This window comes from Colossoma macropomum, unplaced genomic scaffold, assembly GCF_904425465.1.
Source record: "Colossoma macropomum unplaced genomic scaffold, Colossoma_macropomum, whole genome shotgun sequence".
Lineage (NCBI taxonomy): Eukaryota > Metazoa > Chordata > Actinopteri > Characiformes > Serrasalmidae > Colossoma > Colossoma macropomum.
Window position 1 is genome coordinate 13,104,870 of NW_023494786.1, and position 23,319 is coordinate 13,128,188.

Genomic DNA, 23,319 nt, shown 5'->3' on the forward strand with positions numbered 1-23,319 from the left:
CTAAAAAAGCAAAGGAAACTTACCTATATGTTTCCTTTTTTCTACAGCAGAAGGGGTTTTGGGCAGCAGAAGGCGGGTATTACTGCTAGAGCGTGATGATTGATTGGCGAGCGGAGCAGCTCATTGGCTGTTCACGCTCACTGACGTCATAAACATACATGAGGCGCCATTTTTAAACTCCTATAACTCGAGTTTTAAAGCTCTTAAAAATATAACAGCGGTGTTAAAATGTTTTATGTTGTTCTGTGTTCAGGCAGTGATCGTATTCTTTTACATTAAAAATGTTTAAGCATTTATAAACTATGATTTTGCTCAAATGCTCCATATCCCATTCATTTTGGACTCATCCATTAATTTTGGACTCACTCAGGAGCGCCCCCTAGCGTCTGAAAAACGTTCTCTGTTCAAGTTCTCTGACCAGGCTCCCCTTAAACTGCCTCTGCCTGAACGTCTCTCTTATATACAGGAGGGTGACCCCGTGTGGCCCACCATGGACCTGCACACAATACAAGATAGACACAAAAAGAAAAAAAAATAAGTGAAAGACAGCAGCCAATATTACGACCAGGGGTCATTGCAGTTTTTCAGTAATCAGAGAAGACTGAGAAAGTTTGTGTTCGAGAGAGACAGTGAGAGAGAGAGAGAGAAAGAGAGTTAATAAGAAAATAGAAAATGAGTAAAGAAATAGTTCAATTAAATTAGGCCTAAATGACCAATTAAATGAAATTTAACAGGGTAACTGGAGTCACATCAGTTTATGGAACAGTCATGGAGGTCGCTTTCAGCAAAAGATGCCCGTTCAATGTAGCAGCTCGCTTGAAGCTTCTGTTGAATCTCGCTCCACTAGTGAAGGAAACTTCAAAGAGGCATCGACAGGTACAGGTGCAGAGGTTTAGTGGTGGATCAGGTACACTCATGCTTATTTTGACAAATCAATCAGGTTTAATTTTAATGTGCAGCTGCGTTTTAACCCCGGAAGTTACTGGTTCAGCCAAAATCTCTGTTAAACTGATGCCAATGTGTGCTTTTTTGATGCAATTTAGAACCATTTTCAAAAAAGTTCTATATAGAACCATATACAACACATTCTCCATCAAGTTGAAGAACAATTTCACCATGCACAGAGCCATTTAAGCATGCAAATCTATATAGAACCAATTTCTTTACTGAAGAACCCTTGAGGAACCATCTGTAAGAATGCAGAATTGCTAAGGAAAACTACAAAAAGGCTTTGCAGGGGACAAACAGAGAACAGCTCAATATAAAGCCTGTTGATTTAAGAGGAAATAAGTAACTGGTGAATGGGCAAGAGACTCAATTGTAAGGCGAGAGTGACCTCTGCAGGAGAGGAGGAGAATGACCTGGCCTTGGTGGGAGGGGAAGGTAAATCATTGTATCCTTCATTGACATTGTGTTTTCTCTTGTGCTGTACCAAAAATTTAGAAGATGTCTTAGAGGTCTGCAAAAGTCATTACGATCATGCAGAATTAAAAAGGTAAAATAAAGACCTTGTAATCCAGTAGCCAAGGAGGAAACATTTGACAACAGCACAACATGGCTTCAACATCATCAGAACACATACAATGTAGATTCATTCTTGTCTGTCGTTGTTGTAATATGGTCTATATTGCTAATGAATAACATTCATTTTTCCAGATACAAAAAAACGTAAGTCTGAATAAATGATATTATTTTGCTCCTTTGTAGGAGACTTACTGGGTCGTGCACTAAAAAATCTTGATGGATTGCTGAAGATGCCATTTGGCTGTGGAGAACAAAACATTGCTCTCCTCGCCCTCAACATCTACATTCTTCAGTACCTCGAGAACACTGGACAGCTCACTGCAGCCATCCGTGAGAGACACAACACTGCTGTCCTGAAGCATCAAAAGCTATTTGACTGCTAATGGCGTCCCCTTGTGGAGAATTTTTACTGGCCGCATGAGTGTCGCATCTACAGACTCTTGCTGAACGAACCGTGATAATCATTTGCTTTTACACAGGATATTAGAGGCAACTGAACTGCAAGCATGATGATGGTGCATACAGCATATTTGGCAGCAGAGAGAAGAATAAATGATGAAAACCTCCTAAAGCAAACTATGACACATACAGCTCGAGGAAATAACTTGAATGATTAGAGAACCTTTAACTTTTAACTTACGATTTTCTAAATTTTGAAGTATAAAATATGAAATCTTGCAAATTATGAAAACATGAAGTACAGGGACTCTCCTCAACCACTACTGGGAACCACTGGCCCAGGGCAATCCATTTGAAAACATGTCAGTGATTTAAGCATGGAATTTGTTCCAGGGCTCTGAACGCAACATTGAACGGACATTCACAATTACGCATACACATGAATCAATAAATCGTTGCATCCTTTGTAAATACTTGATGACATTTACCCATTTGGGAGGTGATTTCTGATTTTATGTTATCATCTTGACCTCTGGGCGAATAATGCTTGAAGGGCAATTCCACCAATTATTCAAAATTTCTGCATAGTTTAGTGGTTGAGATGTAAACAGAGTAATTCAGAATGGTTCATTGTAGAGAAACTTACAGATTCAGATTTCTTTACAGTGGTGATGATAGAAAGCAGGTGTAGCGATGTTTACAGCCAAAATTATAGCCATTATATTTACTATTTCAAGCCACCAGAGCATTAAACATTTCAGATGTCTGGTTCCTATCACCATCACTGTGGACAATTCTGACGGGTTAAGCTTCTCTGAAACTGAGCAATTCACATCAAACCACTCCGAATGACTTTGTTTACATTTTAACCATTAAATTATCCAATTATTAGTTATAATAAAATTGACATTAGTTGTCATGTTTAAAAAGCCTTGGTGACCTAACAAAACACCTACGCCACTGCACTGCTGGCCTACACTTTCAGCCTGGCTGGAGAGCATGATGCTCAAGCGCAGCTGCTGAAGAAGCTGGACAGTGTTTCCATTTTAGGAGGTATGGAATGATGAGAATAACTGCAATAGTTACATCATGAAACCTTTAAGCTCAAATGTTAAGCTATTTTTGGCTATATTATGGTTTATCTCTAGACAAGCTTATTCTCTTGTTTTCCTTTAATTACAGGTCACCGTCTCTGGTCTCAGTCTGCATCAGATGACCCTGACTCCTTGGCAGTGGAGATCAGCTCCTATGTTCTGGAAGCTGTTCTCTCTACAGCTGAAGTCACTGCTGCTGGGCTATGGTAATAGGATTGTCAGCTGGCTGGTGCGGCAGCAGAATCCCTGAGGAGGCTTCTCCTCCACCCAGGTACTCAAATTTCAGCCTTTCTCAAATTTTTTTTCTGGTATATTAATACAGAAATCAGTGTTGTGTTGTGAATGTATAATTATTTTTTGGGTTTGGATCCCTTTTTATATTCTATGTTTTTTTCCTAATATGTTAAACTCAGCAATTAAATAGAAATTCTGCACTAAAAATATGTAGACAAATACATTTTATATGCAAATGATTTAATTTAATGTAATTAAAGTTTATTGTTATTATTCATATATATGAGTGTCCAGTATAACAAAATGCATTATGCCAGTTCTCAGGTATAAAACAATGTATGCAGTAAATTTACACCTTGGTTGCAGGAGCCAGTGTTGATGCACAAAGCTCATTATTTTGGGATCAATCTTTTTCATCAATATCTATTCTTGGTAGACTACCTATTTTTCTCTTCATTCATTTGGTGCTCTGCTTTCATACCTATTGGACTCACTTTTGAACTCAAGTCAAATGCATCTGATACCATTGGCATTAAAGGAGATCTTTTCAAAAAATCTGTGTGATCAGCAGTCATGGATATAAAAGATATGAAAAAGTCAAGATTGTTGGTAAGTTTTTAATAAGGTATGTAAAAAAAAAAACACTGGAAAAAAAACACTGCTGGGGATGCAATTGAACAAATCCATGTGATGGCTGGAAACTTTGAAGAGACATTTGAAACCAATCTTTGTTCTTCAAACTAGATCACGAGATACTTTTTGACCACCAAAAATAATCATGTGACTTTTTACTGTATTCATAGTTACTTGCATTCATTCTGATGATATATACGCCGATCAGGCATGACCTTATGACGACCTCCTTGTTTCTATGCTCATTGCTCCACTTACTATATAGGTGCACTTTGTAGTTCTACAATTACAGACTGTTGTCCATCTGTTTCTCTGCATACTTTGTTAGCCCCTTTTATCCTATTCTTCAGTGGTACTTTGTGGGTGGTGGATCATTCTCAGCACTGCAGTATAGTGGTGGTGCGTTAGTGTGTGTTGCGCTGGTCTGAGTGGATCAGACACAGCAGTGCAGTGTGTGTGTGTGTGTGTATATATATATATATATATATATATATATATATATATATATATATATACACAAAGTATGTGGAGTTGCCATATTCACAGTGCTTTATACACTGACCGGCCAATTTATAAAAAACAACCTCCTCGTGTTGGCATGACACAGTTCAAAATGGTGGGTGCATGATTCTCACAATATTTTAAACAGAGTTTGAATGAAAATGATGAGTGTTGCCATGTTGTTGCACAGGTTACCAAAGAGACTAGAGCTGGGAGGTGTGAGGAGAGTGGTGTATGATGGCCAAACATACTGGAGTGGGTAGCTGGTTGTTTGCAAACTTTGCTGTTATAAAGGCTGCAACCGCATTAAGGGGAATAATCAATAGAATGTCCATTACCCACCATGCATTGTTACATTTTTGCATTATAATATAATGATGCCACAAAGAACTGTAACAGCCCCAGCTGTTTGATATGTTTTCTCTCAGTTTACTTGCATTATTCTAGAAGTGTGAGGCTGTTACAAAGGCGGCATTTCTATGATGGTGGTCCCAATTATTTTCACTACTTTTGTCAACTGCCTTTTTTTATGTAATGCTTTTTTGATTCAACAAAAAGAGATAGAGAAAGTTACCAGTACAACCTACAGAAAAGTAAAAGTAAACACAGGTGAACAAGTGACAGGCATTTTTGCTGACTTTTCTTGTGGCTTTCTTTTTGTTTCTGTAACCATGCAGAGACTAGGTAGGCTGCTGTAATTTGGGTCTAGTTCATTAAAAATTAAACATATTTATTTCGTTATTTGACATGTATTAAACAATAAACTGTTCATTTAAAGCCCACTTAGAATACAAGGTGCTATTTTTCATTATCATTTTTTGAAACCCCCCAATAAAGTCTAGTTCTAATTGGTCTTCCAAGTGTTTCTCCATTTCTCTGTTCATCATGTGATCATGTGGATCTGCTGACTCCGTGTTTGGACAAAATATATAAAATTAAATCAAATTTAAAAAATAAATAAAAACAAACGTCGTCAAATCACAGTCCGCGGCTACAAATGACGTCACTTCCTACACAAGTGGTCTGGTGTGACAGCTGAAAACAACAATAACAAGATCGAAGAGGAGCGAGTTCAGCGATAAAAGTGACTGTTTTCCTCTGTTCGCTCTCTTAACATTACACTCTCTGCCTTTTCGTGGGTATTAGCTGATTTCTGCAGCAGGAGACCGTTAACCGTCACCCCAGCAGCCTTGTTGTTATGAGGAGTAAGGCTAGCTGCGGTGGTCGGCCGGGGGTGATAACAGGCTCCGGGTGGAAAGCTTCACTCTCAGACAAACAAACGCTGCTCGTCCGTTAACTTCGTTGGCTAAGCTGGCTGCCTGAGCCGCTCCGGCAGGTTTCGTCGTTTGGTTACTCTCTCATACACGCTGTTGTTTCCTACACGGGGCCATGTCCTCATAGCTAGCCTTACTGGCCTGTCTGTCATCACCACGGCTCGCTGTAGGATTCAGCTGTCGTTTCAGTCGTCAGCAAGTTACCGGCTTAGCTTACAAAGCGTTTTATGAAGAGGACGCAAACCAGGCAGCTCCTAAAACAACACAGTAACGTGCGGTCGTGTCTCGTGCTTAAATTCTTGTAATGTCACAGCTAAGTTAAGAAACGTTGGTCACTGTATCATTAATAGTACAGTACCGTGTTAGTCTTTCAACTTTCCACCAGAACTGGCGAAGGCACACGGAATAGCTTAGTATAAGTGTTCATTTCTTTTTACACTTCTTTTTCAAGACGCTCGTTTAGCTGCGTCGTTTCATTACAGTGTCCTAAACCAGTTTGGCTATTAACTGATGAAGAGCTGTAACGTTATTTTTGGCTTTACGTATTTGACCCTCTGTTAAAGGGAAAGTCCACACAACTTTCAAAGTCCACACAACTTTTCGACTTTCTGCATAATGAAATGTTTAAGATGTGGTCTTTCAGAGTGGTTTTGCTGAGAACAGTTCAAGAAACTTGCCCATTCAGAATTGTTTACAATGGTGGTGATAGGAACCAAATGTCTAAAGGCATTTAAGAGCTACCTCAAAGAAAGCTGTTACTTGAAATAGTTATGAAGATGATGACTGGTGACTGAGACACTGTTTTAAGATAGTTTTTAGATGGTTTTGGTCTTAAATGTGTTTTTAAAATTCCTTCAGGGTGGAGCGGTCAATGGGGGCGTTGTAAGGCAAAATAGTAACCATAAAAAACATACTTTATTATATGTGATGTTGATAACTTTAACATTATCAACATTACACATAAAAAAAAAACTTGTCACATGTAGGTTCACTGGTTGTTTTAGATAAATAAAATTGCTGTATTTGTGTTGTACACATTACAACCTGGGTTCTATCACAACCACTGTAAAGAAATCTGAGTCGGCAAGTTTCTCTAGAGTGAACTGTTTCATACCAAATCACTCTGAATGACTTTGTTTACATCTCCACAACTGTGTCATGCAAGGAATTGCCTTAAAAGAAGAGCAAACCAGAATTGAAGACAGAAATGTAGATGATATTGACAACAAAGTAGCTAAATTGTAAGAAATGACTGAGAAACAGGTCCTGTTCAAAACTCATTGCCAGGCTCATTCAGTAAATTTTCCTTTGGCTGTAACACCATGGCAACTTTGTTGTTGAGTATGCTAGTCTTTTGTCATGTACAGCTGCCGCGGCTCCTCCTGCTTTCTTTGTCATGCAGAATGAAACTAGCACTGAGGTGTAAACGTGGGATGGTTATTCAGTCTACCTTGAAAAAAAAAGTTGTCTGTTTGCACTGGCTTGGGCCTCTTGCTGATGCAATACTTGTTTTCCTCAGTTGCTTCTGGTGTCCCTCCTCTTATCCCTGAGCTCCTTGTTAAGGAAAGGTGAACTGAGTGGCCTTTCAGGACACACTCACAGAAAAGTGTGGTTGAGGACTTGTGGGAAGACACATTTACAGCAGGTAAGATTCCTAAAGTACTTATGCTCCTATCTTATATGTTAGATAGGAACAGAACATTGCAGGCAGCTCATAATTCTTTATAATATGTAAATCAGGGGTCGTTAGTTCTCGTCCAGGGAGGCTGGAGTTGAGGCACTTTGGTGACTACTGTGGTTTGGATACTTGGTCATTACCATGATCTAACACATCTACTTAAAGGGCCATTCTAGCTTAAAACCAGCATTTATGTCATACCCTTTTGTGCTGCATAGCACCCCTCAGCCTGGAGATGGAATATCAGTATGGATAGATATTTGGTATCGGGCCAATATCAGCAGAAAATGCTGGATTGTATACTGGAGGGAAAAAAAGATGAATCTGGTCTAATCCTGTAACAGATCTAACCTGAAATAGCACACACTAACATTGTGTAATAAGATGTTGTTTGCTGTATATTTCTTTCTGTGGGGTAGTGGAATGTTTGAGTAACCTACTCTTAGATGCTTGCCTTAAGTGAAGTGCTTTAATTAAATATTGCTCATTTTAAAGATCAAGTAATTTTTAAAGAAAGAATATCAGATCCATATCAGCTGATAATCAAGGTTTCAATACAGTACAGGTAACATGCCATCTCTACTTCAGCTTTATTGGTTTTACATAATTAATTTTGCATTATTTTTATGTTTTTATCAATAAGTGTTCTACTACTACAATACCCAGCATCCATTGCATCACACAATCATTAGGAATCCCTACAGCGCTAAGAAGATCCTGACTGGTTTAGGATTTGATCTGATCTAGAGGCTAATAAATATATCTGTGGTGCTAACTACCTTTAGTGATATATCAGTAACCTCAAATAGTTGTTAAACATTGTTCTTTGTTAAAGGAATAATTCAGTTAAGTAATTAGCCAGTATTCACCCCAAAACTTGTAGTCTTTCAAGATTTACTTCCACCTTCAAGACACTTCATCAGAAGGAGATTTTTCATTGTGGTCAAAGTGCCCCTTAAACCTGGTAAATAATTGATAACTTGAATCAGGAATGAGTGAGAAGAGAAATCACTAAAGTGTGTTGTGCTATGGCCCTCTAAGACCAATATTGAAAGACTATTGAAAGATTATTATTATTATTATTAGATGTACTGATAGATGACACTCTGTCATTTGTCTGGTATTTCAGAATGTTTTAAAGAACAATTTAAAATACATATAAATGAAATAAATAGTAAGTTTCCTTTCTGGAATTTTTTTTTGTTAATGCTTAAATGTGGTATAAGAGATGAAAACAGTCCAGCTATGTCAGATGTGTAAGATGTTCTCTTAGCATGAAGTAGCAGCACTCAGGTAATAAGGGTTCTTTAACTATATTAACACAAACTTAAATAGCATAGACGTTCAGCAAGCTGTTAGCCATCTTGGACAACACCTCACACCCCCTGCATGCTACACTGGATACACAGAGAAGCACATTCAGTGTCGGACTGTTACAGCTGCGCTGTGTTAAAGAGCGCTTTGTGAGATCTTTCTTACCCACTACTATAAGGCTCTACAATGAGTCTCCTTACTGCAGAGACAGTACTGATCTTTTGCTGTCTGAACTGTGCTGAACCACATCACTATTTCACCTCTCCTGTTAATACACACTGCAATATATCATAACCGCTACTGTAATGACACTCTCACTGCGCACTTTGCACTGTAATATCGCTGCCACTCCTAGTTATGTCTATACTCATTGTGCTTTTATACTTCCTCATACCACTCAGTGCCTGCTGTCATGTAAATACAACAAATCTGTCTTATATGCTATGTAAATATGCAAATACATTATATACATTTATTTCTACTTTCTTATACTTTAACATATCTATTTTTATTTCTGTTTTTTTTATTTTCTGCTTAGTATATGTAAGTTTATGTGCAGTTATATGTCTTGCTACTGAAACACTGCAGTTTCCCTTCATAAAGTTCTATCTGTCTGTCTGTCTATTTGATACTGTGATATATTCGCCGAATATAGTGATGTTAAATTGTAACAATACTGCTAAACTACAAATCTTTTTCTGACCTGGTCATGAATTGAAACTGTAGATGAGTAATGAGTTTTTTGGTCTCTGTCTCAGTTTGATTGCACTTAAAACAGTGAACGAGTTCTGCTTGTGTTGTCTCAGACATCAGTCCTGTGTGGGACAGGGCCATGGAGGCACCTGAGGGGGAAGGCCGCACATTCATGCAGGTGATCAGTGAAAAATACAGCCCAGAGAACTTTCCGTACCGCCGAGGCCCGGGAATGGGGGTGGTCGTACCATCTGGCCACCAGGGATCTCCTATGAAAGGTAAGTCAAGTCTTTAGAGAAGACAGATACCATCATAAGAAAGTGAATTCAGTCAATAGGGAGAAAACAATGTGTTCTTGTATTGGCTTAATTTATGCTTATTAGTTTGAATCCAGAGACAGATGAATTGATGGGTTAAGGTATTTTTTTCATCCCTCCAGACCGGCTGAACCTGCCCAGTGTGTTAGTCTTGAATGGCTGTGGAATCAGTAGTGCAGGAGATGAAGGAGAGATTGCAGCGTTCTGTGCTCATGTGGTCGAGCTGGACCTTTCTCATAATAAACTCCAGGACTGGCATGAGGTGGGTGTCTTCTTTCTGCCCTTTCGAGTCACTGTAGGTAAATAAAGATTGATAGAAGGGTGCAATATGTTGTTTGTTACTCATTTTTGCAGCCTTTGCAGTTCTCATATGGTAGATTATTTTGGTTAAATTATTTTTGTATTATTGATTCACCAATGCATGTCATGGACAACCAGATTTTCCAATTTGATGTAGCAGGTAAACATTGTTAAAGTTTCATAAAGTACCATATGTTCTTCAGTCTATACAGTCTGTATATGGAAACTAAGTTGCATAAAGAGGCTATTTTGAATTCATTGTTTTTAAAATGTAATGAAAACCAAAGCATTTACATACATCTGCCTGTTCGACGTACAGCAGTTTAGCCCTGCCCTTTCACAAGTTATAAGTGTTTCAGGCTGAACTGCTTTTTGAATGAATGCACTGCAGCCAATCGGAACAGAGGTCGTTTATATGTTTCAGTATGACAGTAATTAAAACAGCCTGTTTAATATTAAGTGCATATGTTTTTGGTACATAAACCTACATCAACATCAAAGTGGACCTTGGAAAAAATAAAATACAAAAAATGCAGGGCAGGGGCCTGTTAATATATTCCAAGGCATTGAAATCTCAATATGTAGTAGTATAATAACAATTTTAGTATGTCTGTATGATGCAGCCTTATTAGATACATCAGGTACATATCGCTGGTGTCGGAAGAAAACTTCATATCTCCATTTTTGACATTTTTTTAGTTTTTGACATAATTTGAATATACCTGTTACCTTATACATTGTTTGTTTGTAAATTTCATGATGAATGGACTAAAAGAAATGGCCCAAAATGGCTTGGAAAAAACTCTGGTTCCATTGACTTACATTAAAAGTAAAGTAGGTTTTTCCTTCTCCTGTAAAGTTACCATTTCAGAGATAAGAGCTTTTCTTCCAACAGTGATATAATTTATTGATCCTTCAGTAGCAAAAATATATATACAGCTCATTTCTTTTTTTTCTTCTGTGATTCTGAATTCTCATCTCAAATCTGAATGTTCTGCTTTGACTCCTGTTTCAGATTAGTAAGATTGTTGCAAACATTCCAAACCTGGACTTCCTGAACCTCAGCTCGAACCCACTGAGCGAAGCGGCGCTGGAGCCAGACTGTGCTGAGGCTTTCTCCAGAGTGCGGCGCTTCGTCCTCAACAACACCCAAGTGTCCTGGGACGTTGTGCACACCTTCACGCGCGAAATGCCTGAGTAAGATCACCAACTCTTAGTGTCAGCATTTCTGTAACCAAAAACTGCATGAGCTGATATTGAGGTTCACTGAAAGAGATCACTGCACATGAGTGACACTGGCCTTGAGATGCCCTCAGGATTTCAGAGACCATGTTGGTTATTGATTCCATAGGTTAGAAATATTGAATTCAAGTGGGTTTTGGTTTAAACTATCAGCTTCACTTCTGTAGTGTTAAGATCACTAGACATTCTATTGAGTAGTGCACTTTGTAGTTCTACTGTAGTCCATCTGTCTCTGTATAATTTGTTAGCCTTTTTTTGCTCCATTCATCGAGGGCCATGACCCTCAAAGGACCACCAGTGTGCAGGTATTATTTAGGTGGTGGATTATTCTCAGCAGTGACACTGACATGGTGGTGGCATATAGGGGTGGGAATCTTTAGGCACCTCACGTTTCGATTCGATTCGGTTTGATTCGATTACGATTCAGAGGGCTGCGATGCGATTATAAAACGATTATTGATGCATCTCGATGCATCTTTTTTCTCTATACAGGATTTCTATCTTCCTACTGTCTGAGGACTTGGTAGTTTTAAAGCAAAGTATTTGTAATGAGCCCTGCGATGGACTGGCGACCTGTCCAGGGTGTATCCTGCCTTCCGCCCATTGACAGCTGGGATAGGCTCCAGCACCCCACCGTGACCCAGAAGGATAAGCGGTTTAGAGGATGTATGTATGTATGTATTTGTAATGATCCATAATGTAAATGCATTACAGATCATTACAAATACTTTGCTTTAAATATCTAAAATATCTTTTATTAATAAATCAAATGGAAGTGATGTGGCAAGTGAACTAGAAGGCTCTCATTCAGAGACACTGCTGCCACTCATCTGCGATAAAATGCGCTGTTACCCTGAAATAAGATCCAGTGGTAATGGGTGTCCACGCAGCAGGTTACAGCCATCCTTCCCGTTTTCTTTAGTGATCTTATAACTTCAGTTTTGGTCTCGTTGTAGAGAGTGGCCGAGGGGGGGTATTTTCGAGACTGGACGCTGAATCTCGGCTCCACAGTGTGCAGCATAGCGCGAAAGCCCTGGTTCTCAACGACCAAGAGCAGACAGCAGACAGCAGGTCACATAGCACCGAAGTCTGGCCTCGCCAGTAGCGTACGAAAAAACAGAGATTAAGATGAACATTTGGAGGACTTATTCGCATTTATAAGCAGCGTGGTTGGTTAAATCTGCAACGAGAGTTAAAAAAAAAAGTTGCGAAAATGAACTCGCTTCTCTTTCGAATTTTCCCGTTCCACCTTAAATGGTGCAGCAGTTACATTCGGCGCCTAAGGCAGAATTTAAGGTGAAACGGGAAAATTAGAACGAGAAGCTGGCGAATGAGAAGCGACTTCAGCCTCGTAAAAAAAGCCGGATGCTGAGACATTTTACAAGAAACTCTTCTAGTTTTGAAGAAAAGTTTTCTGGCGGAGATGGGAGGAAAGCGGCTATAGCTAAAGCTTAAAGCAGAGCGAAGTAAATCTGCGCTCTCGTTTATATTTTTAGCCCATACTACGACATTAACACATACTGGACATTAAATGTTGTGGCTCCCAAGGTGGTTTGACTTTGTTGAAAAGCAAAATGTCTCTTCTTAACATTCGGGTTGTGATTCCTGATCTAACCTGGCTTTAATGCAGAGGGAGTCGGTCGGATTTCTCACTCATCTAACGTTAGTTGTGTTTTTGTTATGTGCCGTCACAGACTGTCCGGGCGCTAGACTTCCGCACTTCCAGTTCCGCCTTTTGCGTTCCGTCAACATTACGTTATAAATTAAATATTTAGAAAATCGATTTTTGACGTTTGTGAATCGATTCCGAATCGTTCACGTCCGCATCGCGAAGCATCTAAGAATCGAGTTTTTCCCGCACCCCTAGTGGAATATTAGTGAGTTGTGCTGGTACAAGTGTATCAGACACAGCAGTGCTGCCTGAGTTTTTAAACACTGTGTCCACTTACTGTCCACTCTATTAGACACACCTACCTTGTCAGTCCACTTTGTAGATGTGAAGTTTGAGACAACAGGTCATCTGTTGCTGCCATCCTCTAGACCCTCATCACTGGTCAGTTTCAGGCAACAGGGCACTGTAGGCTGGACATTTCGGTTGACAGACTATTTTCAGGCTTGTTTCACCTGAGCGACGTGGCATGAGCACCTCAGAACGTCTTGCTTTTCATTTTGCGGCTCATGTCAACAGGCTATGTGAGCAGAGTGGCAAAGCATCCCAGATGTGGCATGGTTTTCAGAGAATAGGCAAGGAATAGGCATGATATGTATCACTCTTTCCACTCACATTTATGTGTGTCCTCTAGACTGGAGGAGCTGTTCCTGTGCCTTAATGAGTACAGTACTGTGACGGCATCTGCCACTCCATGTACTTCGCTTCGGCTGCTGCACATAACGGACAACAGTCTGCATGACTGGAGCGAGGTGCGCAAGTTCGGCTCAATGTTCCCCTCTCTGGATACACTTGTCCTGGCTAACAACAACCTGGACTCCATTCTTGAATCGGGGGACAATCTCTGCCGACTTTTTCCCAATTTGCGCAGCATCAATCTGCATAACTCAGGTAAGATTTCTTATGATGAAATAGATCATATAAACTGGGGGCATCTATTACATAATGTGTATCCATTGTTTCATTTCAAGTTGGCTTAGTTCATTAAAGCATTCCAGCTAGTTTTTAATGTAAAGTAATATTATTAAAAATATTATAGAAAATAACATTGTGCAAAAGTCAGCAACCACCCCTCATTTAATTTCCAGTCAGAACAGCCCACAAGTGCAAGTTATTCATAAGTTATTCATTTTCAGGATATATCTCTGAGGAGATTAGAGATAAGATAATGTACTTGCTTAAGGAAGTGGAAAGTCGAAGGATGTGTCTGCAAATCAAACAGCCAAGAAGCTGCTGGTGTTGTCAGAACAATGGACTGATCACCCTATAATCCAGAACTCAGCATCATTGAATGAGATGTGGAAAAACATCCCTGCAGATTTCTTTAAAAAACTGAAAGCAAGTCTCCTGAAAATAATGGAAGCTGTCATAAAGAGAACGGGTTGGACAGACTAAATACTGAAAAAATTAGATAATATATTTAGTTGTTGAGGCTTTTATTTAAAGTAAAAAAATATGTTTTCTGTTTTTTTTCCCTTACACTGAAAAAACGAATAACATTAATAAATGAAGGGTGGTCTCTGACTTTTTCACAGTTTTTATTTAAATACTAAATGGAAGTACAGTTTTTGAGTAGTATTTCTAAATCTGTTAAATTCTAAATCGGGCAAACCCCCAGTAATGCAGCACAACACAAAATGACCTGATTACCTGGCTTCCTTTTTATTACTGCACTTGTGTGTGTAGGTCTAAATCGCTGGGAGGACATTGAGAAGCTAAATTTCTTACCTAAACTGGAGGAGGTGAGGCTACAGGGCATTCCCCTTCTGCAGACCTACACCAACACGGAGCGACGCAGTCTCATGATAGCGCAGTAAGTGTGTCTATGTCTCTGTCCTTTCTTAGACTTTCCTCTGGGACTGAAAGTAAAAACGCTGTCTGTCTCCTCACACCACAGACTGCCATCTGTGACCTGCCTGAACGGGAGCGTGGTGACGGAGGGAGAGCGAGAGGATGCAGAGAGGTTCTTCATCCGTTACCATCTGGATCACCCTGAAGAGGAGCTGCCTCACAGGTACAGTGCAGTTAGTACAAGGAAAAGCATCCAGCTTCAGAAAAAACACAACCATTTTATTACAATACAGTTGGTTTTTGGGTTGGGCTTTGTAAAGATGTGCTCAAAATATTGATGTAGTGGTATATCATGATGAAATTTGCAATTCTGCACATATCAGTGAAAAGATTTTTAAGTCTTTAAAGCCTTAATGCTTAAAATGTTATATTTTTATTTGTTTCATTTTGTACACAAATTATTTCTTAACCAAAAAATAACATTTAAACAATTATCCCCTTGTCCCAGATGTACTCAGTCAGCCAAAGATGTTTCTCATCTAGTCTCAGTCTTAGAAACTCTGCCCAGAGAGGACTATATTTTACTCATTGCTTTTATGCTGCTGTAAGCTATTGGAATTTTGTCAACTACATTTTCTTTGGCTATCTACACGTCCAAATGTATGCACTTTCAGTCACTTTTCACTAGTTCACTGCGGAAAACTTGTGTATGCAGTCGCATACTCTGCACATCATAAAAACAATAAGCTTCTCAGCGTAATATATAATAGCTGGATTGAAAACAAATGTGAAGTGCATTGTGTTGTTAAATGTTCTTCAATAATGTTTTTTGAAGCAATTAATTGCTAGTAAATTAGCGTGTTTGCCAATGCATCTTGTTTCACATGCATGTTTTGTTAGTGCACCATTTCATAAATTGCCTTCTCTTACATATTGTGTGGTTTGTGGTTGTTTTTTTGCATACCAGTCAAATGGCCCTTTCCTGTAGGAGGTTCTTGGCCACATTAAGTGACTTAACCCTCAGATCTCTCTGACTGTAGGTAGAAGTCTGGCTTGCAAGATTGATAGCTGCTAGGCTAATATTGTACAAACTGCATGCATAAATCACCACGTTTCATACATGCTCCCCTCCCTTTTTGTGGGCTTAAAGCTTATTGGACAAACTAATAATAGATAAAAAAATTGATACATTGTCATTTTTAATAATTGGTTGCAAATCCTTTGAAGGATTGAATTCTGAAACCCATAGACGTCATTAACGTTGTCGATGTCCAAATATTTATGGACTGTAATTATCCCAAACTATGTTGTCCCAAATTGAGTTGTTCATTAATGCAAAATAGACCCACTTAGACGATTTTAGAGACTACATGACATACTGTAATCTAAAAAGGGACAAAAAATGAATGACAAGGCAGGTGTGCCAAGATTTAGGCATGCAGTTCCGTTATAATAGCTATAAGCTTCCAGTACTTGTTAGATATATTAGTCTTGTAGTGCTAGTGAATGAATGAATAAATGGTGTACATTTGGTTTTTGGTTTTAGAGTGCTAATAGACTCACTGTGCCTCCACTTGAAAGGTACCACTCTTTGGTGACCAAGTATGGGAAGCTGGCCCCACTGGCTGAAATTGACCTGCGGCCACGCTGCCATGCTAAGGTGGAGGTGCACTGTGAGGACCGAGTGGAACAGGTGAGCATCCGGTTGGACCAGACTGTGGCCGAGCTGAAGAAGCAGCTGAGGACAGTGGTTCAGCTCTCCACCAGCAACATGCGCCTCTATTACATCGACAAAGACATGTGCTCCGCTTTCGGCCCTGAGGAGATGAAGTACAGCACGAGGGCCCTCCACTCCTACAGCATTCGCGACGGGGACGAGATTCTGGTGGTGCCCAAGACCAAATGACTGACCGGCACTCACAGGACCTAGAAAAACTGTTTGGAATAATGAAATCCTTTCTGAACTAGCCCTCTGTAGGGTCCACGGTATTTGACATGATTCAGGAAAAAAAAGAACACCTATACTTATCAGACTGGCTCAGATTTTGAAGACATTGTTGTGTTGTAAAGGGCATCTCACAAATCACAGTCGCTACACGGTCACCACACACATTGCTTAATGTGTGCGGCCCTGCACTTGTTGCCATAGTATATATAAGTGGCTTCCCTTGTTTTTGTTGACTTTGCCCTTGTATGGGGTTTGCTATTAACTTTCAGTAAATGCCTGTCTCTTCAAGACAAAAGCACAAAAGAGGATGCACTTTTTTGGCAGTCCAAATCTTATCCATCTTAAGAACCTCGCGACAATCATCTGCGACTTATGCTATCCCGGTTTGCAGCAGGTGCAGAAAAGGCGTTGGACGGTGCGGATGTCTTGAGGAGAAATGGTGGATTTGCTGATGGTGTATGTATGCTGTGTCAGCCTAGTAAAAGACTCACATTTGGAAACATCTTATGGAGGGGAAGTGCTGGCCTTTCATGCTTTTTTTGTAGTAACAGATGCTACTGAACAGTGTTGGACATTGCAGAGTTGAACAACAGTCCTTTTTTTTTTATTTATTTTGTAATGTTCCATTATTGCATGAATACAAGGCAACTTAGTGTTTGCTCTGGTGGTTAGAGTTGGCAATAAGTATCAGCACCATATCAGAATCAGACAATAATTATTTAAAACCTCAGCATCAGTATCCATTCAGTCTTAGGGTTTAGTAACTGATATTCAGAGACGATATGATCATGCTTTGGAAGGAAAGAAGGAACTGCTCTGTAGCTTTGCGCAAAATAGACTTAGTGTGACCATCTAGTAAAAATGTACATGGTAGGGGTGCACAATCATTTCAGAATCAAAACAATAATGGCAGACAGTTGCTTAAAAAATTATCAGACAGATGTTTAGATTTGACAGGTATTTCAAACCAATATCTGATGACATCTGTATTGTACTCTGGAATAGCAGAATGTTTAGGAGATGCTAAAGTATCTGCATTTTATAAATTTTACTGCATTTTTAACCCTTTACAAATATATATTAGATTTCTCTCTAATGCCATTCCAGGTAGATTTAGTACCAATGTCTTTAATGTTTATGTGTCGGCATCGGCAGAAACGTTTCGGATATCACATAATGGATATTGTTTTGTGATTTTCTTTAATGAAGCCACCAGACTGATGAAGAAAATCCACTTTTCTTTAAAGGTACATATAAAGCAGAATGCCCAAAAGTTCCATCTTGCCAATAGAAAAAAATACTACATATATATCAAGCCACATGGTGATTTCTTAATGAAAAAATCATACCTTAATGACTTTTGTTCACTGGTACTACTTTGTTAAAATCTCCAGTGCATTTATGCGGCTGATTGCATTTCATTTGCCTGTTTTTACTGCGTATACGTTCGCCTTGTTTCAGTTTGGTGCCATTTGTAAAAATAGGAGTATGACTATTTGGCCAGCTAAAAAGTTGTCACTGAATGTGTTGCTCTGTGCCGTTTTCATTCTCATAAATCTGTTTACAAGCACTGGATGACTGTGCAGTTCAGGACTGTTTCCTTTTTTACAGGATATGACCATGTTGATGTTTAGAATCTAAAGCCTTGAATCGATGAGTCAGTCCTGAAAAAAGAATTTCAGGAATTATTTTGCACTGGATATTGTTTGTTATTCGTTTGTGGAAAGACTGTGAGCATGCTTTAAAGCAGCTGGCAGCAAAATGAAGATCAAAATTTGACACAGTTCTCACTCTCGGTACAAAATTAGTGAACAACCATGAAATTTGAAATACAACAATGTCTAATATCAGTAATATGTCATTATGTTGGGAAAACTCCATAAAAAATATACAGAGTTTTAACAGAGCAGTGGTTTAGATCTACTATCATGTTCCAAGTGAGGTTAGTGCTTAGGCCAAATGAATCGCCTGATTTTACCAAGCATTGCTAATTTCAAGGGACATTTTTAAAAAAATATTCCTATATTTGACCGTTTGGATGTGATTTTTTTGGTGGACATGGAGTATTATCCAATATAGTATGATATATTCCAGAAATATCATATACTTCAGCAAAATGACCAAGATTCCTTCAAATTACAGTTAGTATAATTCTATCATCATATCACTGGCACCTTTTAGACCACTATATACTTTTTTTGTTTTGGTAATTAATAAAATGTCTGTAGAAAAAGTATTACACTAAAGTATTCTATGAAAGTTAGGGTGTAGTTTATTTATCATAATTATAAATTATTAAACTATGTTATTGATCATAGACACAACTCATGTATCTATACAGTTCATGGTTTTTGCACATTAATACCCTGGTGAGATATACCCAGTAGGTTGACAGCTACATTTCAGGTTGTAATAGCTCCAGATTTGGGGGAATATCAACTAATCTTAGAAGCTGAAATTGGAATCAAAATGAAAATGAAGTGTGCAGATAACTATAGCAATGTCTGTTTTTTTTTCTTTTTACTGTAACTGTTGTACGTGTTTTACTGTACTATTGTTTTTTTTTTCACCAAATGGTGTTTGAGATGACATTGTCCAAATCATGTTATTTAAGAATAACAGAGTAGTTTGTGATGTCATCTTTGTTTTCCTTATATATGATTACCAAAACACAAGTGGGTAGTTGGTTAGAGAGCAAGTAGCAACTTCAATCTATATTAAACCCAAGAATAGACCATGAAGACTATAATATGTATAATCACATTCCCATATTGGAAGAAAAGATAAAGCGCTCATTGTTTTGTATTGTATTTAATCGAGGGACCTGCCCATATAAAAAGGTGTATTGTAGATGTTTGATTATTGACTAATATTTGTTGAAAAAAAGAATACTTTACACCCTGATTGTGCTTACAGCAAATGATCAAAGATAGCAGGAGTTTACATTGTGTTCTTTTTGAAGAAATATCTTTGAATAGATGGATAATGTGAAAGAAATTGTCGTTGGTTTCATTGGTTCTCTTTTGTAATGTTTTGTTTAATGCCTGGGTCTTATTTATTTGCATTAATTTGTTTTGAAATGAATTGAATAAGCTCTGAATGTATGCTGTGGATGTTCTCTAGTAGTGGTTTTTACTTCTTTGATTCAGAGCCACATATCTAGAAGTTATGTATCAGGTATCATATTTTTAAACCTTGCTTTAACCACCAAAGGAAGACTTAATCTTCAAATCTGAACAATGTGACAAATGTATATTGTGAAGGGTATGTAACAGTACTTTGCCACAAAAGGGACAGAGAAATTGACTTCCACCCATTGAGTACATTTACTGTCCATCAACATGACCACTGAGAAAACAGTTGTTTTTGTTCAGTCCTGCATATACAGAAGGGTGAGTTTCAAACGGCATGGTTTTGGATTTGCTTTCACAAGTTCATCCATCCAAATGCATGTGTTAACTGACTTATGCTGTTGCACAAATAAGTGGAAACGAATCAGTCCGCAACGTGTTCTCAGTGTTTCTTTGTTGGGAATGAAATGCTTCGAAAGTGGAAGGGAAATAAACAAATAACTGAGGTGTGTTTACAAGTTTGTTCACTTCATATTGTGTAGTTTCTTGAAAGTGCTTTTGGCTCAACACAGTTCATCTTTTCAGTTTACTCCCCTCATCGTAACAATATTACTGTCGACAGCTTGTTTGCTTGTATTTACAGTGTATTTACAGGGGCCCCAATAAGAAGTCTATAGTGCTGTGCAAAAGTCAGAGACCACTCTTCATCTATTTAATTTCCAGTCAAAATGATCATTAAGTACAAGTTTTTTCAAGTCATTTATCAGCATCAGAGAAAAACAGGAAACAATTTAACAGAAAATTACTCAAAAGCCTCAAAAACTAAATATAATATCTATTTTTAGCATTTGGTGTGTCCACATTTTGCCTTTATTACAGCTTCATTTTTTTGGGGAGATTTGCTTTCAGTTTTCAAAGGAATCTACAGGGATACACCTCCAAAGTTCAGTCTTAGAAGTTGTTCTGATAAAACCAGCATCTTCAAAGTTTAATTTTTCTTTCTTTTCTTAATTTCCTTTACTCAGTAACAGCTTCTTGACAGCTACACATCCTTTCAGATTCATAGCATTGAGCTGTCTTCTCACAGGGGAGGGATAGACAGAAACACCTGTGAATTTTTCATGTCTAAAGTAACAGTGGATCTTAACCTCTCAAAGATGAAAGCTTTAAGTACTGTTTATCTGATGGTGATGGTCTAACAGGTCTTGCACAGTTGTTAGGAGTCCCATTTTAACTATTAACCTTTAATCATTAATCATGTTTCTTGTTTTTTAAGTTTTAACTCCAGTTTTGGAAACTTCTGTTTTTTTTCCATGTTTTTCTTTGATTTTCCCTTCCCTAAGTGGATTATGTTAGACAAAAAATATCCTGAAAAAATGAATAACTTGTACTGAACGGCAGTTTTAACTGGAAATGAAATAAAGGGTGGTCTCTGACTTTTGCCCACTGCTGTATTTGGACACTTAAACCGTTGGTAAAAATTAATGAAGTTCTATAGGTTACTTTATCAAATGTTTAATAAAATTGTCATTGTTTCAGAGAGAAAAACACTTTTAGAACAATATCAAACTAATGGTAGACTCTTTGTGTGGAGAGAGCCTGGTGAAGAATTCCCACCAGACTGCATTAAGGTTACTGTAAAGCACAGAGCTGGGGCTGTTTTGCTGGCTCGCCCTTGTGTTCACTGGATCCAGAACTCAGAAGTGTACAAAGGCATTATGGATGCAAACCTGCAGAAGTCAGTTCAAACAACCGAAGTGGAAGTGGATCAGCAGCAGGGTGATCTGAAACACGTTAGCTGTTTTTTAAAAGGTATTTTGTGTCCTATTACAATGAACTTAACACAATTTTAAGTACGGCACAAACGTCCTAATGCTGTTTAGTGCCAGTGTATGTTACGAATACACATTAATAACACGTTAATAGTCATTTATAACTACTGATTTACAGACCTGTAAAACTAATCTGCTCTTTTTCACCGCCACCACTCGTCACAACGAAGTGTTTGTTCCGTCACCAAGGCGATGGTGTGGGCGGTGACACCGTGTGACGTTGGATGAGCGACATTGACCAATGAGCTGACAGAACGGGCGACTGACGTCACAATTAAAGTGAGAGAACCGTTATTAGAACGCACAGCTTGGAATTCTACAAACGCAGAGGCGCAGAATTAAACAGACTTCACTGGCTGACACTTCAGCGGTACTGGTTTGTGTATCATTACCAGTACGAGTCTCCGGTCCTTCGTCACTCAGCAGAGTCCGAAGTGGCTTAGTAGTAAATGGGGAGGCTCTGTTGGAGGACCACAGGAGGATGGTTACGGTACAGTGTGGTGAGTAATGCGCCGCTGTCCCTCAACATTCTTCTCTCTCCGTACGACTCGGACTCGCTCCGTTGTCTGTAGCCTTTTCATAGTTAGCCAGCCAGCTAACTCCGACTTACTATGTGCGATAACTGCGCAATTCCGTTGTTCCACCCGCTCTTTCATTGGCCAGCTAATGGCTAATAACTGCCCTTTTCTCTTCACCCACACCGCTTCCCCTTCTTGCCATCTCCGAGCCAATTTGCTTAGTTTTGCACCAAACAAACAGCAGTGGATTCATATATTCGACAACTGTGGCCACCAGTGCGTGTCCAGGCGGGTTAACTTGGTAGACACGAACTGAACGGCAGTTTGGGTAGTTAATCAGAGTCTTTAAACCAGTATTGCAAAGTTTGAACTACTGTATTTTGGCTGCAGTGCAGGCCATGGAGTTCACTGAAACCTTACTCCAAGAATGGCTGACACAAAGCTGTGAGCTGGTCCAAGTTTGTTTGGTTTCAGCGCATCCCTGCTTCACCTTCATTTTCTTCTTGTAATAGCTTGGCTCAAAAGTCAGCCTGCTCCAGGTTTTGTTTTCACATGTGAAAGGCAAGTGCAGTTTTATACAAGTACATTGGAGCACCGTTTTGGTGCACTTCATTCTGTTGCTAAGGCTGAACGAGATGGCATCAACTCAACCTCTGAAGTTGCCAGCAAACCCACCCAAGTGAACAACCTACGCAAGGCAACAGGACATGGGAGGATTGATTGCCTGCACGCTTTTCTTTTCTCTGCTTTATAAACACCGAACCTCTCCCACCTTCTTCTTACCCATGTTCCTTACAGTTAAATAAGTAATTCATTAAAAAAAATCAAAAGTGCACAACTGTCCACTCACCCCAAACCTGGCCAGTCAGTCTAGACATGGTTGAACTCTGAAGTTTGCTTTCTTAGTTGTCACTAAGAAAGCTACAAGGCTGGTGTAGCTAACAAGTAATAGAATCTGTGTCAACAAAACCTTTTTGCAAATCTTGACTAGTTTACATTTGGGCAAATGGGAAAAATGTGTAAATGTGAAATTCTGTGAACCATTTCTGAGGTCATATGTGAGTTGGGCATCTTCTCTCCATTCAAGGCTGCCAATTAAGCGCCACCAGTGGCAAACCATCATACAGAAGAGTTACTCCTTCACAGTTTCATTAAAGAAACGGGTACACAGCCCACCTGCCCATAAAAAGCATCCATGCTAGGCCTTTAAGAGCAAAGTGGAATGCCACTAAGTGTTGAATGACCGACTGAGGTCGTAGGCGATAGCTATATTTACCATCCCAGTAA

The 23,319-nt window shown here is 38.9% G+C and overlaps 1 protein-coding gene and 1 pseudogene across 1 annotated transcript; both read left to right on the forward strand.

The window, feature by feature from the left end:
- The first annotated feature begins 1,301 nt into the window (after positions 1-1,301).
- Positions 1,302-5,558, forward strand: LOC118825961 (annotated as a pseudogene).
- On the forward strand, positions 5,370-20,197 carry tbcela (tubulin folding cofactor E-like a). Its single transcript, XM_036561074.1, has 9 exons — positions 5,370-5,469; positions 7,179-7,304; positions 9,458-9,622; positions 9,784-9,923; positions 10,977-11,158; positions 13,507-13,763; positions 14,559-14,685; positions 14,770-14,886; positions 16,245-20,197. Exons 3-9 carry the CDS (start codon positions 9,484-9,486, stop codon positions 16,567-16,569), a joined length of 1,287 nt encoding a protein of 428 aa, XP_036416967.1. The 5' UTR covers positions 5,370-5,469; positions 7,179-7,304; positions 9,458-9,483; the 3' UTR covers positions 16,570-20,197.
- The last annotated feature ends 3,122 nt before the right edge of the window (positions 20,198-23,319 follow it).

Coding starts and splice junctions, on each gene's coding strand:
- tbcela (XM_036561074.1), top strand. CDS start 9,484: ATGGAGGCACCTGAGGGGGAAGGCCGCACATTCATGCAGGTGATCAGT. Junction 9,623..9,783: donor CCAGGGATCTCCTATGAAAG/GTAAGTCAAGTC, acceptor TCATCCCTCCAG/ACCGGCTGAACCTGCCCAGT. Junction 14,887..16,244: donor GAAGAGGAGCTGCCTCACAG/GTACAGTGCAGT, acceptor TCCACTTGAAAG/GTACCACTCTTTGGTGACCA.